The sequence below is a fragment of the Lycorma delicatula genome, chromosome 2 (assembly GCF_047948215.1).
Source record: "Lycorma delicatula isolate Av1 chromosome 2, ASM4794821v1, whole genome shotgun sequence".
NCBI classification, from domain to species: Eukaryota; Metazoa; Arthropoda; class Insecta; order Hemiptera; family Fulgoridae; genus Lycorma; species Lycorma delicatula.
The window spans coordinates 141,306,032-141,320,747 of record NC_134456.1 but is presented as its reverse complement, the minus strand read 5'-3'; the positions used below and the strand labels follow the sequence as shown (position 1 = coordinate 141,320,747).

The 14,716-nt window shown below is 29.1% G+C and overlaps 1 protein-coding gene across 20 annotated transcripts in view; it reads left to right on the top strand.

Annotated features, from left to right (window-relative positions):
* LOC142319274 (inactive dipeptidyl peptidase 10) overlaps positions 1 to 14,716 on the top strand; it is a 362,606-nt gene that overhangs the window by 330,037 nt on the left and 17,853 nt on the right. For all 20 annotated transcript variants that reach the window (XM_075356364.1, XM_075356358.1, XM_075356366.1 and 17 more), the window contains 2 exons: positions 3,135 to 3,235; positions 6,806 to 6,956. In XM_075356364.1, the coding sequence (XP_075212479.1) occupies positions 3,135 to 3,235; positions 6,806 to 6,956 (252 nt within the window). The remainder of the gene's footprint in view (positions 1 to 3,134; positions 3,236 to 6,805; positions 6,957 to 14,716) is intronic.

The following is a 14,716-nucleotide window of genomic DNA, read 5'->3' as shown; positions in this document are numbered from 1 at the left end:
AATCTCTTCACCACAATTGTTTATTTGCATTCTTTCGCATCGAGCCATGGTGTGGCCAAAATGGTGACACCGAAAGCATCTCATAGGTTGCAGCATAAAAGTCCACACATCCAAACGGTGTATTCCTGCGCGCACTTTCTGCAGTTTATTAAAGGTGAGAACATGAGAGGCAGAAGGTAGAACTTTGCCATTCCTTCTCATTTTCAGCCTTTCAAATTCTATTACTCCCTGTGATGAGAAGTCCTCTTCAATTTCCTGTTCACTACAGTAGAGTAGATCTCTACAGATCAAAACACTGTGAGGTATTGAGGTGCTGTGATGATCAATTCATATAGCAAACTCACCTAACCCACCGAGTTGGTCTAATTTTACTAGATTGTGGATATCGGTGTTTTTTGGTGGTTGGGTTTCAATTAACCCCACAACTCAGAAATGGACGAACTGAAACTATACAAGACTACACTTCATTTACACTCATACATATCATGTATGGAACCGTCATACGTCCTGGTAGAGAGCAGATGCGCAATTTCTGTACCAACTCCAAGTCCCTACATGCTGAAGCTTTCAGGGCTCCTATGCACCAACATACAGGGTACCTTAGCTACATGCTTGCCATCATGGAGGGCATTTGGACAACTGAAGGATCACCATTACACCTGCAATCACTTTGACCCTGACCACCACATTGACAGCTCTAAAGATGGTGTTAATCCAATTCCAAAATAGTTTTTAAATTTCCATATCTGCAGGTGGCAGAAAAGTTGTCTTGGCCGAAAAGTCTTTGTAGTGACCTGTAGATGGAATCAGGTCAAAGAAAAAATTATTAAATGATTTTACATTTTTTAAATATTTATTTATATTAAAATCTTTTAATTTATTTATTTTATTTTAAATGATTAAATTTAAATCCTAAAGTATAAAATAGTTAGAGTGAATGTAGCCTACCAATCCCTAGTCAAGTACATGTCCTCTAATCTCACATCAGTTTAATTGTTAAAACTAGCCTCAACAGTTAAAGTAGCTAGAGGATAAATCCCCTGCTAGATGGCTAGGCTGTTTTGCAACTCGCAGTCTTCTTTTAGTCTTGTACATCAATACAGTTATCTTATAAAATTCAGCCCACCTTCATAGAAGAGCTAAAGCTTACAAACTTTAGTGATAGCTGAATAGCTGTAGAAGCAAGGAACAATGCCAGTATGAGTCCCACCATAAAATCTGACCACTGATGAGATACCTCTTCCCCCTCTCAGAATTTGATTTCGAGGATGATGCATTCTCTAGCCGCAAGAGCTGGGCAGTTAAACATGGGATGTTTATTCTATCGGACCATCCCTTTACAGACTCTAGCTCCAATCAGTGCATGATTATGGCAACATTCACTGCTACCTGCCTGACATGATTTACTAAAAAGCAATTTATCATAAAGCAGTGTACCTACATACTTATGAACTCTAAAATCGACTTAATTGTGGCCCCTTTATTCTTACTGAAAGTTAATTTTACCAATTCACTCAGCACCAAAGCTATCTGCACTCAGAAGACTGCTTACTCTTGGTGTGTTACCACTCACCAAGAATAAGCATTCTTCTGCAAAAGGTTAAACAGTGACACCCTGAAGCAAAGCCCGATGAACTCATTGAACTCTCTGTTTCATGTACGTAGAACAACACAGAACCATATGAACTTCACCGTACTTTTACATTTCATGGTGACATACTTTTACAGTTAGATCTGTAGTTTTAAATACATCTAGTCTATTAGACAGTTAATCCCTGACAACTGCTTGGAGAGTTTCGGGAACTCTATGATGGTGTGCAAAATTTGATACAATCAAATTCCAACACAAGAAAGAAAATTCTACCTCAAAATCAAAAAATTCTATTTTATCAATAAAACATTTTTAGTCAGTGCTTTCCATCTCAGACAAGGTTGCAATAATACAGTCCTCAGTGACAATTCCTTCATGAAGTCAAATTGACTTCAATTTGAATAATTGCATATCATGTATTCCCTCAGGATTTCCTCAATCAGCCACTCAAGTATTTTACTCAGATTAAAAAATGCTCGGTAGCCAGGACTCCTGGCTACTGAGTACTCCATCTTTTAGATGATTAATCAGAGCAGTCTTCCTACAATTTGGAAAGTAACCAAGGTGCATTAATAATACAACTGATTTAACTATTTGTTGTATGTCCAATTAAAATCTTTCATCAGTAGATTAATCTCTAGTGATGAAAAATAGAGTTTTGTTATATACTCATACTGAATGAAATTTAAAAAAATAATAATGGAACAAAAAGTTTAAAATGCTCACTTTTTAGTGATTTTTTTGTGAATTATGTAATGCTAGAGAAAAGTGTGTTAAATGAAAAAAAATTTTGAGAAAAACGTGTTTAGAGTTTTGAGATTTTACTTTAAATCCAGTTTTTCATAAAAATTATTAAGATTTTATGATAGTTTCTGACTTTTCTGAATGTCACTTAAAACTTTGTTAGTTTTAATATCTTTGCTGAAAAAAGATAGTTATGGAATTGTAAAGAAAAATATCCGTTAACACATTTTCACTAGTAACATAGAATTTAATCCTCAGAATTGAGATTACAAAAATTTTCAACTGACAAATAATACTTGTAACAACTTTCCGGGAAAATTTTCTTTTTGATTTCAAATGAAGAGAAGGTTCCACCCTCCTATCAACAAAAAAGCGTTTTAGGATCTACTACCTAATAGCTCATTTTAGCATTAAATTTCAAATAATGAAATTAAACATAATAGAATTTTAAATAACTATCATAATTTTTTTTTTTTTAATTTCAAATACGGGATCTTCTTTAATCTTCCACGAATAATTTCTTGTGATTTAAATACTATGGATGTATTTTAAATAAAGGGGAGAGGAGCAAGAATTAAAGCAAATGGAATTTTAAGTAGATTTCATATGAAATATATTTTTTTTAAATTTGAGTAAAATATTTTACAAGATGCAGAAAAAATATTTCTGCAATCATATCTCTGAAATATGTGTAATAACAAAATATAATAAAATTTATTTAATATTTTTTGTTAACATACTGTAATATTTTTTTATTAAAAAAATCCATAATATAGCAAATTCTTTGTTTCTGTTTCAGCCAGGTACACCAAATCCTAGAGTTAGACTCTCAGTTATCAATATAACAAATAACTCATTTCCAGTCAGCCTAGTTAACCCACCTGAAGTATTCAGTGCACAGTAAGTAAATGATACCAAAAACAATTTTTTATTAACTGTTAATTACTTTCTTTTTTTCTGTTTAGCCTCCAGGAATTACTGTTAGGTATTACTTCAGAGAAAGAATGGAGATGATATGTGTGACTGTAAATGAAGTGTAGTCTTGTATTCTCAGGTCTACCATTTCTGAGATGTGTGGTTAATTGAAACTCAACCACCAAAGAACACAGGTATCCACGATCTAGTATTCAAATCCGTATAAAAGTTTTATACGTTCAAAGACTTTTCTAGGATTTGAACATTGGAACTCTTGACCTAGAAATCAGCTGATTTGCTGATCAGCTGGTTCGAGGTCCAGCTCGAACCAGCCCAATGTTCCAAGTTCAATTAATAGTTCAATAGTTTAATAGTTCAGCCAATGTTCAATTAATAGTTAATCTAACCCAATGGATTAACTGTTAATAACTGACAGTTAATAACTGTCTGATCTACTATGAAACTATAATAGATTAATAATGCAATATGTTTTATAAATACAAATCATTTATGATCTTTTTCCAATTAAAAGAACACACTTTACTGAAAGATGTTAGCTGAGATTACAGGAAAGATTATGTATTCCAATAATAAAGTAAAGAAAATGGTTAAATAAGGTGTTTAGAAGACAGGAATCTTTTTTAAAATATTCAGATTACAGCTTAATCATTAATAACAACTAAGAAACTTTTCATGGCGTAAAAGAACAAAATTTTCCTTATTTAATTTAAAGTAAAGAAACAAACAATTTATGACATTTTCAGAGGAATTGAAATCTAAAACCTCCCCAACTATAAAGTTAAAAATGATTACTATCATTACAACCTCAATTTTATTTTTTCCCATATTTTAAGTAGCATGACATAAATATTTAAGCTATTAAATCATAAAATGTGCCTTGTGCATAAGCTAAACTGCTGTTACTTTAATAATCAGTGGAAACCAATTTATTGGAGTGTAATGCTTCATCCATCAACATATTATAATAAGCAACTGTATGTACTTTGTTTAATAAGGAATTGCGATTACTGCATTTTCCCAGACCCAATCATTATCTTATTTAATTATTCACTTATTTTCTTTTAACAAAAAATATAGTTTTAAAATAATATTTATAAGGCCATCATAGTTTTATAACTATAATGATATATTATTAAAAAAGTAAAATATAAAAATATTTTAAGATAAAACAATAGGACTGTTAAATACATCTTAAATTACAATATTTCACACAAACATAACAAAAATTAATTTTTTTTTTTTTAATTTTGCCCTCTACCTTTACAATAAAAAATGAAAATTTGTATTAAAAATGGTCATATGCACATTCTAGTAAGAGTGATTTCTCTTGAAGTCTCCTTTTGAATGTATCAGAATTTTCCTAATTCAGAAAAACTCTTGAAATCAAAACATTTCCCTATTCTCTCTGATCATCAAATTTAAAACCAACTCAATTGCATGACCAAACACTCAAAAAGCTTTATGATTTCTGTCTATAAATCTTATTACTACCCAGCTAGTCCTATACATAGAATAGCTGTGTGATAATTTTCATATTAAAATATAACACTATCTAGTAAAAATTTTAATTAAAAAAATATATATAACTCGCTTAGTCAGTAAATGGAAAAATATACTTCCAAGAGGTGTTTTCAGAACTACGATACAGTACCTTTCTCAGTGGTGTTACACTGATATTTACGCCACGTATCCTAAGAAACCAATTTAATACATGATCAGAATCTTAGAATACTTGATCTGTGCTTGTCTGTTAATTTACTACTCTGTTTCTCTAAACTAATGTGTTTGTATTCATATTGTTAAATTGTGCTGATTTTGGGGCTTTTACATGCTGTTAGAATGTATAAAAATCTAAGTGTTATGGTTAATCTGTAAAAGACAATTTTGTTGTGAATACACTCATATAGCTGATTTGCTCAATCCAGTCAGTATTTCATTCACTATCCTACAATTGTAAGTTATGCTACTCAATAAAACAAAACAAATAATAATAATATAACAGATGTAGAATATTAAGAAAAAATAAATCTAATGGACAAACATCATCTCACAAAAGAAAGTAAATTTAATTGTGTAGTAAATGAAGTTAGAAATAATTTTTTAGAAATTTTAAACAAAAATTTACATTTATATTCACCTAATAAAAATAACAAAGTCTGATTCTCTTTTTATAAACTATTATCTTGGATTGATGGATAAAATCATTAATTTGTAAAAAGTAAAAATTAAAGCAAAAGACATCAAAATAATATAAGTCTAAAAAAGTATTTTTAAAGCTTAATATTAAATAATAAAGACTAACACTAATAACTATGACTAAAAAAGAATCAAAACTTAATGTCAAAAATAGAGTAGACCATTAAAAAAATAACCACAGATAATTTTAAGATTATCTAGATCGCAATATTTGCACTAATAACATGAACAGATTTTTATACATAACTAATTTTTTTTCTATGTAATAAATTTTTATGAATTAAAATTTTATATAAAAAAATGCTAAAAAATTGTTTAGATAGCACCCATAATATTTCAATACTTGATAATTTTGTACCACAACTTCAGATATTGTGAACTATGTTTATTTTCAATAATAAATTAGAATATTTAATCATAATTTATCATTGGTCAGATGACAGTTACATATTTTTTATTCCCTGAAAAACAAAGTATCATTACTAACAGTACTTATTCAATACATTTTAAAAAAACCACCATCCTCCCCTTTCCCATGTTGAATTCTAAATATACGCTAAAACACAGCTAATAGTTCATGAACTATTTAAGAAAATTTATAAACATAGTAAATGTTTTTCAACAATTATAAAATTCTGCACAAGATAATTTAATCAAAACATTTCTGATCAGATTACTTAAATAAAGCATAAAATTTCAGCTTCTACAATGATAAAACTTCTTTTTTTATTTTTGATCATTGCAAATCTAGTAACATACCTTTACAGATCAGAAAAACACCTTATGTAAAACAATATAATGAAAAATAAAAATTTACAAACTTTTTTACAAGTGAATGTTTCATAGTGGATATCCCATAAAAATAACTGTGCAATACAGGCAAAGAATTTCACCACAAGCATAAGAAAACTAAATAACTCTGAATGATTTAATATTTCTGAGTATTATACTAAAAAGAACAATTCTAAATCATCAATCAAAAGCTTCTCGTACACCATTACAGCAAGAACTGACTCACCTGATACTAGTGTGGATGTAAATTGAGACTTAAATTTTCACTTACTATCAATATTTTTAAAATTAACCAAATGTTCACACAGCAAAATTTTAATAATTTTGTTTCAATGTATAGCAACTGAACGGATTTTGTCATTTTGTATCATTTAACCTAAGTCTGGACTTTGAAATTCAAATTTATAGATGTCATGGGGATAAATAAAACAAAATTCAAACACAAATCAAACTTAAAAGAATGCATATTTAAAATACAAATCTTAACAATACTATACATTAGTCATACATATGAACTTTAGTAAAAATTTATTGTATTTTTTTCAGAGATCATTATTTTACATCGGCAGGTTGGGTGAATCATGAAAATAGGCAAATATCTGCAGTATGGATGAACAGACCACAGAATGTTAGCATAATTAGTAGCTGTCAATATCCAGCAAGTAAAGAGAATCGGTCTATATGGCAGTGCGTTGAGGTAATCAATTATAAAAAATGATATTCACACATAACATAATCATTCCTCCAAATATGATTTTGTATCAGCTAACTGAAACAACTTCAGTAATCTCTATTTTAAAAATGATTACATTCATTTGATAACATTTACGTAAACACACTAACCATATTTTGCTTATTATATCACATTATTAACAATATAATTAAGTATTATTTCTATAAAGAGAATATTTATTTTTTCATACTAATTATCTCCTTTATCAGATTAGAATTTTATTACTAATTAACCAGTATAAAATAAAATAAGACAAATAGTAATCTGTAGATAGAATTTTAACAAAATTTTCCAGTTTTTAGGAGTATTTAAATTCTAAAGAATCTTTGTATTACATATGTGTTCAGAAGTCTTAACTTTTGTAGGCATGGTTGTTTGATGCACAGTGATTATTTGTTTTGCCTCAAGAATGTGTTTGCACTGGTGAATGGCTGTAGTGGTAGTACATAGAATGGGAAGGGAGGGTAATGCAAATATTCCCCTATCCATTAGAAGACCTACAGAGAATCAGGCTTCGATTGCCTACTTAGACATACTCAGAGTGCGTGTTTTACTGCACTCTGGTGCTGTAACAGTACAGTTTTCTAATTGATGACTACAATACCCTTACAAATTGTAAGAAAACTATGCTGAGTTTTAAGGGTTAAAATGGAGTAACACTGACTTTTACTATGTTTTAAATTTCTCTGTAACAAATGAGATATCAATTTGATTTTTGGTGTGCATAATCTTCATGTGAACATCTAAAAACCAATCTCTGGAGTTTGTTTAAATTCAACCTTGAAAAAGGTGAAGAAAGGAAAAAAATTTGAAACGATGATTGTAAATTTTCCCCATTGTCGATCATACAAAAGCGAGATTCTCAATCAATCTGGGCTTGAAAATACTCTTCAGATAAATATGTAAAAAAACATTTTTGGGGTTTTTGAATTTTGATTTTTTAAGGGGTACAATGGTGTACAGCACGACGGCTCAAACAACACAGCACAGTCACTGCTACTGTTACTGTATGCATGACATGACTGGCTGCACCTCTGGCTACTTGACTTAAAACAGAAAAAAGAACAAAGTACTATCACCTCATAGTGGTGTTTGATGGGTAACACTAAAAAACAGACAAAATACAATTTTCCCCATATGAAGGACGACTGAACAGCTATTACAGCTATTTATAAGATGGAGGCTGACTAATTTGAAACCTGCATTTTTCAGACCACTCTACATTTCAGGTCCTGTACTAATTGAACTGTTACTCTGAAAAAATTACAATGCACTGACAGTTTTTATTAACCGAACAGGTTTTAATTTTTGTTTATCAATATTATTCACATAGGCTTGAGTTTAATGAAAACAGGAGGCTCTAGAGGCCCGAGCACTGAGCACATCTTTCTATCTTTTTTTTCAACTCGTGCACATTTTGAATGATCGTGTTCATTTTTTTAAGGTACTTTGTATTTTTGAATAATTACTTATTTTTTTATAAATCAAAAAATAAAATACTTTGGTGTTAAGAAATTAATTTTTGTATTCATGTTCAAATACTGATTACATACTTCATGAGTGAATCCATGGCGGGAAATGCTAGTTTATATAATAAAGCTAATTTTTTAATTAACTGTTAAGGGAATATACGAATACATTTCTTTTATGTTAAGGTGTCCTTTATATGTTTTTGTTTAATATTTACTACCTCTTTATATATATATATATAAAATTAAAACATAGAAACTTTTTTCCAGTTTCAAGGAAAGTTGCATAATATGTTTTATATAATTTTGGAGTTAGTAACTGAACAAATTTTTATTTCCTGTTCCAGTTGTTAAGAATATTCATATGAATCAAGAGAATGTATGCTTCTTTTTCACGTCTTTTCTGATTATACACTGTGATAATCCTACAGAGGCATTTAATTTTTACTTCACTTGCCAATCTTAACTCCTTTCTAATGTAATTTCTTTCTATGATAAATGCGTAATATTTTTACTTCTACTCCATATTTTTTATAGGGTTTCAGTTAAGAAACTGAAACCCTATTTCTTAGGTTCTCTAAGACAAAAATTAGTATGCTTATTCCCCGCTCTAATAAGCAGTTGTTCCTCATGCACAAATAAACATCCCTTTTAGAGATGATTTCTAAGTAAAGTTCAAAACTTTTTTCTAGATATGTCCGGCTTGTTAGCCAGTTTTACTGAAATGTAATGTAACATATAGTTTCCAACTATAACTGTAAAATTTAAGTAAACTGCAAAAACCATCCATAATCTTTTGTTATACCAGTAATGTTATTTTTCAGTTTAATTATTATAGGGATGGAAAACTCAAAATGTGGTTCATGTTATTTTGGCATAATATATGCTGAATTTAATCTTTCTATTATTCTACAATTCCCATCAACTTATATGAGTACCCCTTTACATCTCAAAAATGAGTAAGGGTAAAATTTCTTCTTAGCAGTGGTTTATTAAACAGTGGATCATCCTCGTCAAATACCAGATTTCAGGTATCTAACTCTTCCAATACCAATTAAATTCATGTTTAATAGAGGTTTGTCAATCAAAACAACTACTGCTTACTTTTCCTGAGGGCCACTTCAGAATGCATAAATAGATATCTTTAAACTGATCAGTACATAAAAATATATTTTATACATCACATCAGTGTAAGATAAATTATATAAAAACATATTAAATAATAAAAAATAGATATGTTTAAAGTCCATTTAATTATTTAAATACAAATGTATAAAATAAGGTTAATACATTAAATATAAATATTACTACAAATAAATTCATAATTCAGAAACCATTATTGTAAATTATTTTTACCAAATACTCATTTACGTACACGTTGAATGGGTTGCAGATAAAGCAAATTTTTTTGTTTTGTTTTAAATATATGTCAGATATAAATGCCAGAATCAGGTGTGTATATATATATATATATATATGTGTGTGTGTGTGTGTGTGTGTGTGTGTGTGTGTGTAGATCTGGCAGAATATATGTAAGATCTACACTATTTAAGAAAAGGAAGCTTCAGTTAACACGGGGTTAAACAAATCACGATATCATTACTGTTTAAATACAGTCAGATATATAGATTAGCCTTACATAACCTTTTTCATTTACACAGACAAATGCAAAAAAAAAAATTCTTTATACGATAACTCTAAGAAACACATCCAGCCAGAAGCCAAATATTAATTCGTTCAATCTTGAAATACCTTTTTTAACTCCCTCACAGATTTTTGATTAAAAATATGTTTTCCATACCGTTTGGAAATAACTATGCCAAATTTCAGTTTTATAATTATTCAAGAAAAAGTATAATTAGTGATAGTTTACATTTGGATCAATAAGTGTTTTATGTAATAAAGTTTTACTATACTATCATTCTACAGCATCATGTTACATATACTAGTATGAGGAACATCACAACCTCAGTTTAGGATCTTTTAACTTACTAACAAATGTTAATTTGTCAAAATTTGATAATTTATTTCTAAATTCATATTAACTTTCAATATATCTATATTTACTTATTAACAATTCGTTTTTAAGGAAAGAAGAATACAGTTGTCAGTCCACTATTTCAGTTGAAATAGTCAAGTAGACTACATAACAGGCAATTTCCATCAAAATTGCTTTATTTTGCTTTTGGAGGGGATATTCTTAAATATTTTATGAGCTTGTCAGCAGCATTACCTTCCACTGCAAGGAAACTTGGGAGTTAAACGAATGTTTTAAAAAATTGTAAATTAATTGGGTGTTTTAAACCACAATGAGATCTAATTGGAATGATCTTAACCTGCTGTTATGTGAAATTAAGTATGGAATATAGTACCAACAGCATTTACAGTTTTATATATATATATATATATATATATAAAATATTTTTTTATTGAATAAGCTATTGTATGTGGTTTTAATTTTGTTTAAGCACTTTTCATATGTAATAAAATTCATCCTGATTGTAAAACACTGGCAACAGCATTATTAAACTTTCCCCTCAAATGTTGTTTTTTTCTTTAAACAAGAAATTGATCTACCTCTATCCCATACATTTTGACTCTCATTTGCAGAAAATTCAAAATGACTAATATTATTCTAACCTCTATTAGGAAATAAAAGTTAACATCTCATAAATATATAAGATTCTTAACATCGAGTTTTAACATTCCATCCAACATAACACTTGTCTCACTGGATGATTACAATATTATGTCAGCCCCTATTTTAGGTGTTGGGGAAACATAAAATTATAGATACATAAAAATAAAACAGATACATAAAAACATAAAACTACAGGGAATATTACACTTAAAATGCTTAAAAAGAATATTAGAATAATGTTAACAATACACCTTTCCTTTCAGCAAATCTTTCTTTTTCCTGTTCAGCCTCCGGTAATTACCATTCTTCAGAGGATGAATGAGGATGATATGTATGAGTGAGTGTAAATAAAGTGTAGTCTTGTACAGTCTCAATTCAACCATTCCTGTGGTTAATTGAAACCCAACCACCAAAACACACCGGTATCCACGATCTACTATTCAAATCCGTGTAAAAATAATTGACTTTACAAGGACTTGAACACTGGATCTCTCAACTTGCAAATCAGCTGATTTGGGAAGACGTGTTCACCACTAGATCAACCCGGTGGGTTATTAACAATACACCTGGTCAGAAACTACCAAACATTCATTCTATTTTTATAAACATTAGTCATTAAGTAATCATAAAATTTAGTAACTTATTACTACACACCATAGTAAGGAAGGTTTCTTACCAATAGAAACAGGTCTGTAAACACAGTGGACAGGACGCAAGCATACAGTTAATAACTTCATCGCCTAAATTAAAAAAATAATGTTTGATATTTAAAAACAAATGCACGTGCTAAGTTGAAAAAATTCTTAAATAAGCTTACTAAGCTTTTAAATACAAAAAATACTTGAAACAATATTCAAATCAAGTGTAATGATTTTTAGTACTTACAATTTTAAATAACACAATTAATAAAAAATAAATAAAACTATATCGCCCACAGGTTACTTTACACTACTGATTCAAATTTTTCATTCACCACCCACATTGAGAATCAAAAATTCTCAAGTGCCCCCAAAATTTTTAAACTTATCATCTGTTAAAAATAATTATTGCAATTGCTGTTCTTAAGATGGGCTCTTAAAAACAGCAATTGCAATTATTGTTTTTAAACGTGGCCTATCCTATTATATATAGAAACATCTAGTTGTGCACCTTCCCTTTTGACTGCAATCGACCAGCCCAAAAGTGTCCAAAAAAACCGAAATCTAATAATTTGAATTTTGGACTTTTTCTTAACTGCAGTAATAAGTCCTCATTGAGAGCTTTTCAACGATATATCGTTAGTGGTAGTTATTTTCATTGGTTCCAGAGTTATAGTGAAATAAAATTTTAATTAATGAAATATTTGGATCTTATACGGGGAAAGCACATCGGTTCGAATCCGACTTCATTTCTTTAACTTTTTTTTAATTTAAATTATTGATTTATTAATAATTAACCTCAGATTGTAAAAAAAAAATTACTAAAATAATAATTCAATAAAAAAAAATCATAAGTTATTAGTGAAATAAAATTTTACGTACTTTTAAAATTGTATATATGTAATTTAATAGGCGTACAAAGAAGTTATGTGGGGTTCACATCAGATTTTTTTAATCAGCCATCGCCTTCCTAGACCGTATGAACCCCCCAATTTTGTATGGACCTTCTACCGCCCCCTCCCTGAAGACCTCCATCACCCAACGGGGGCGTTATCGCCCACTTTGAAAACTAATGCCATACACATTCACAAAAAAGAAACACACGTACCTTATGAGCGTAATCTTCCACAAACAGTAGGACTCTTCTGTTCGGCAACTATCGGTAATGATCGGAACATCCTGTTACGAACCGCAGATATCACTAGATAACAGAACCTTCTCTACGTCCATGCATTGACAGCATTTAATGACAGTTAAATCACATGTGAATTTACCCCATCTTTTTTCACTTCTTGACGTTTCACGACCTCCTGAATAAAAATAAAAAAACGCAAAAAAAAGTTATGTATTTTTGCCACACTTACCGTATTTTTCAATTTATAAATATATAAAAAATATATACTATACTATACATTAATATATTATATTAAATTGGGTGTGTATTAATAAACCGGATGAGCTACTTAATCCTGCTGTTCTGTTCGCATTTACTGTATAAACGTACTTCTCTGACCAATATGACACGTAATATTTTTTTATGAAATTATTTGTATTATGGTTAAAATAACAACTTTCTGGATAAAATTATTTATACAATTCAGTAAATTATAATACTTATGTTTTAATGAAACATAATATCAGTAAACTTGATAATGAAATTAACGACAATAAATACAAATACATTTACAGTGCATACGATGAAAATAAAAGTTTGCTTGCACAAGGCAGATAGTCGCTGTGCTGGGCGTTATATAACTCTTTTTTCGTAACATTAGGCTCAATCAGAAACCGAGTATTCTGCAATATAGTGTGTTTAACTATTTTCATAAATATAAAAGATTCTTTCCAAATTAAAATTTATTTTCATTTTGTTTAATATCAGACAATATTTTCTTATTAAATATATTTAGTATTTAGAATAATATTTAGTGTACGTATAAATATTTCTTACTGTATACAGTACAAAAACAAATAGTTTAATAGATTATTACACTCTCCATCAAGTGAGTAATAAAATGAATGTGCACTTCATACGAATAAATGTTATCAAAATATTTTGTTTGAGGTCAATTTATATGCACTTGTTGTAATGGGTACTACAACAGTAAAAAGCATCATCATTAAATAATAGGCCTCTACTCTACAAATTACAGTAATTTATTAGCAGCTTAGTCATTTTATATGCATTCATAGAATAGCAAAGTAATTTTGTATCGCACTGTTGACTGATATTCATTTTTTAACAGTAAATTCTGTTTTTTACATCACCAAAAACAATTTGGTTTTTGTTTACATTTAATAAATACTTTTCTAATAAATATAATAATGTGTTGGTTCTAGATAAAATTTGTATATTTCTAACTTTTCTTTGTTTTATTCAACTTAACTTACACCAATTTGTTCAGAATTAAATTCTCTACATGTTTTGTTTAAAACTTTGCATTTATTATCCATTTAACAAAGTTATTACCCATCAAAGATAAAAACAGATTTTTTTTACTCCAATTTATTGGTTTTCACTCCAGATTTCTCAAAAACTATTGCATGTACGGTACTGCGACATATTGCATTCAATTTTTGAAGTCAAAATCTGTAGGAAATTACTAATTCTGACCCTTAATTAACATCCAAAAAATTTCAGTACAACCTCATTTTATTGGCATAGCTGAAATCCGAGCAAAATCTTTCACTAGCCATAACTTGCAAATAAAGCGTTTAGGACATAGGTTTAAATGAACTTTTTCAATTATTTTCTCAAGTAGAATAGTTTATATAAGTCCCAAGAGAACTTTGTGATACACTCTATATATTTATATATGATCTAATGTATGAGTCATTTCAGACAGCATATAAATAAACTGTGACATGCAACATTAAAAACAAATGTTTATTACCATAAATTTAATTTTTTACATTTTGTAAAATGTAATATATTATTATTACATTTTATTATTTCTTTTTTTGCTAAAGGACATT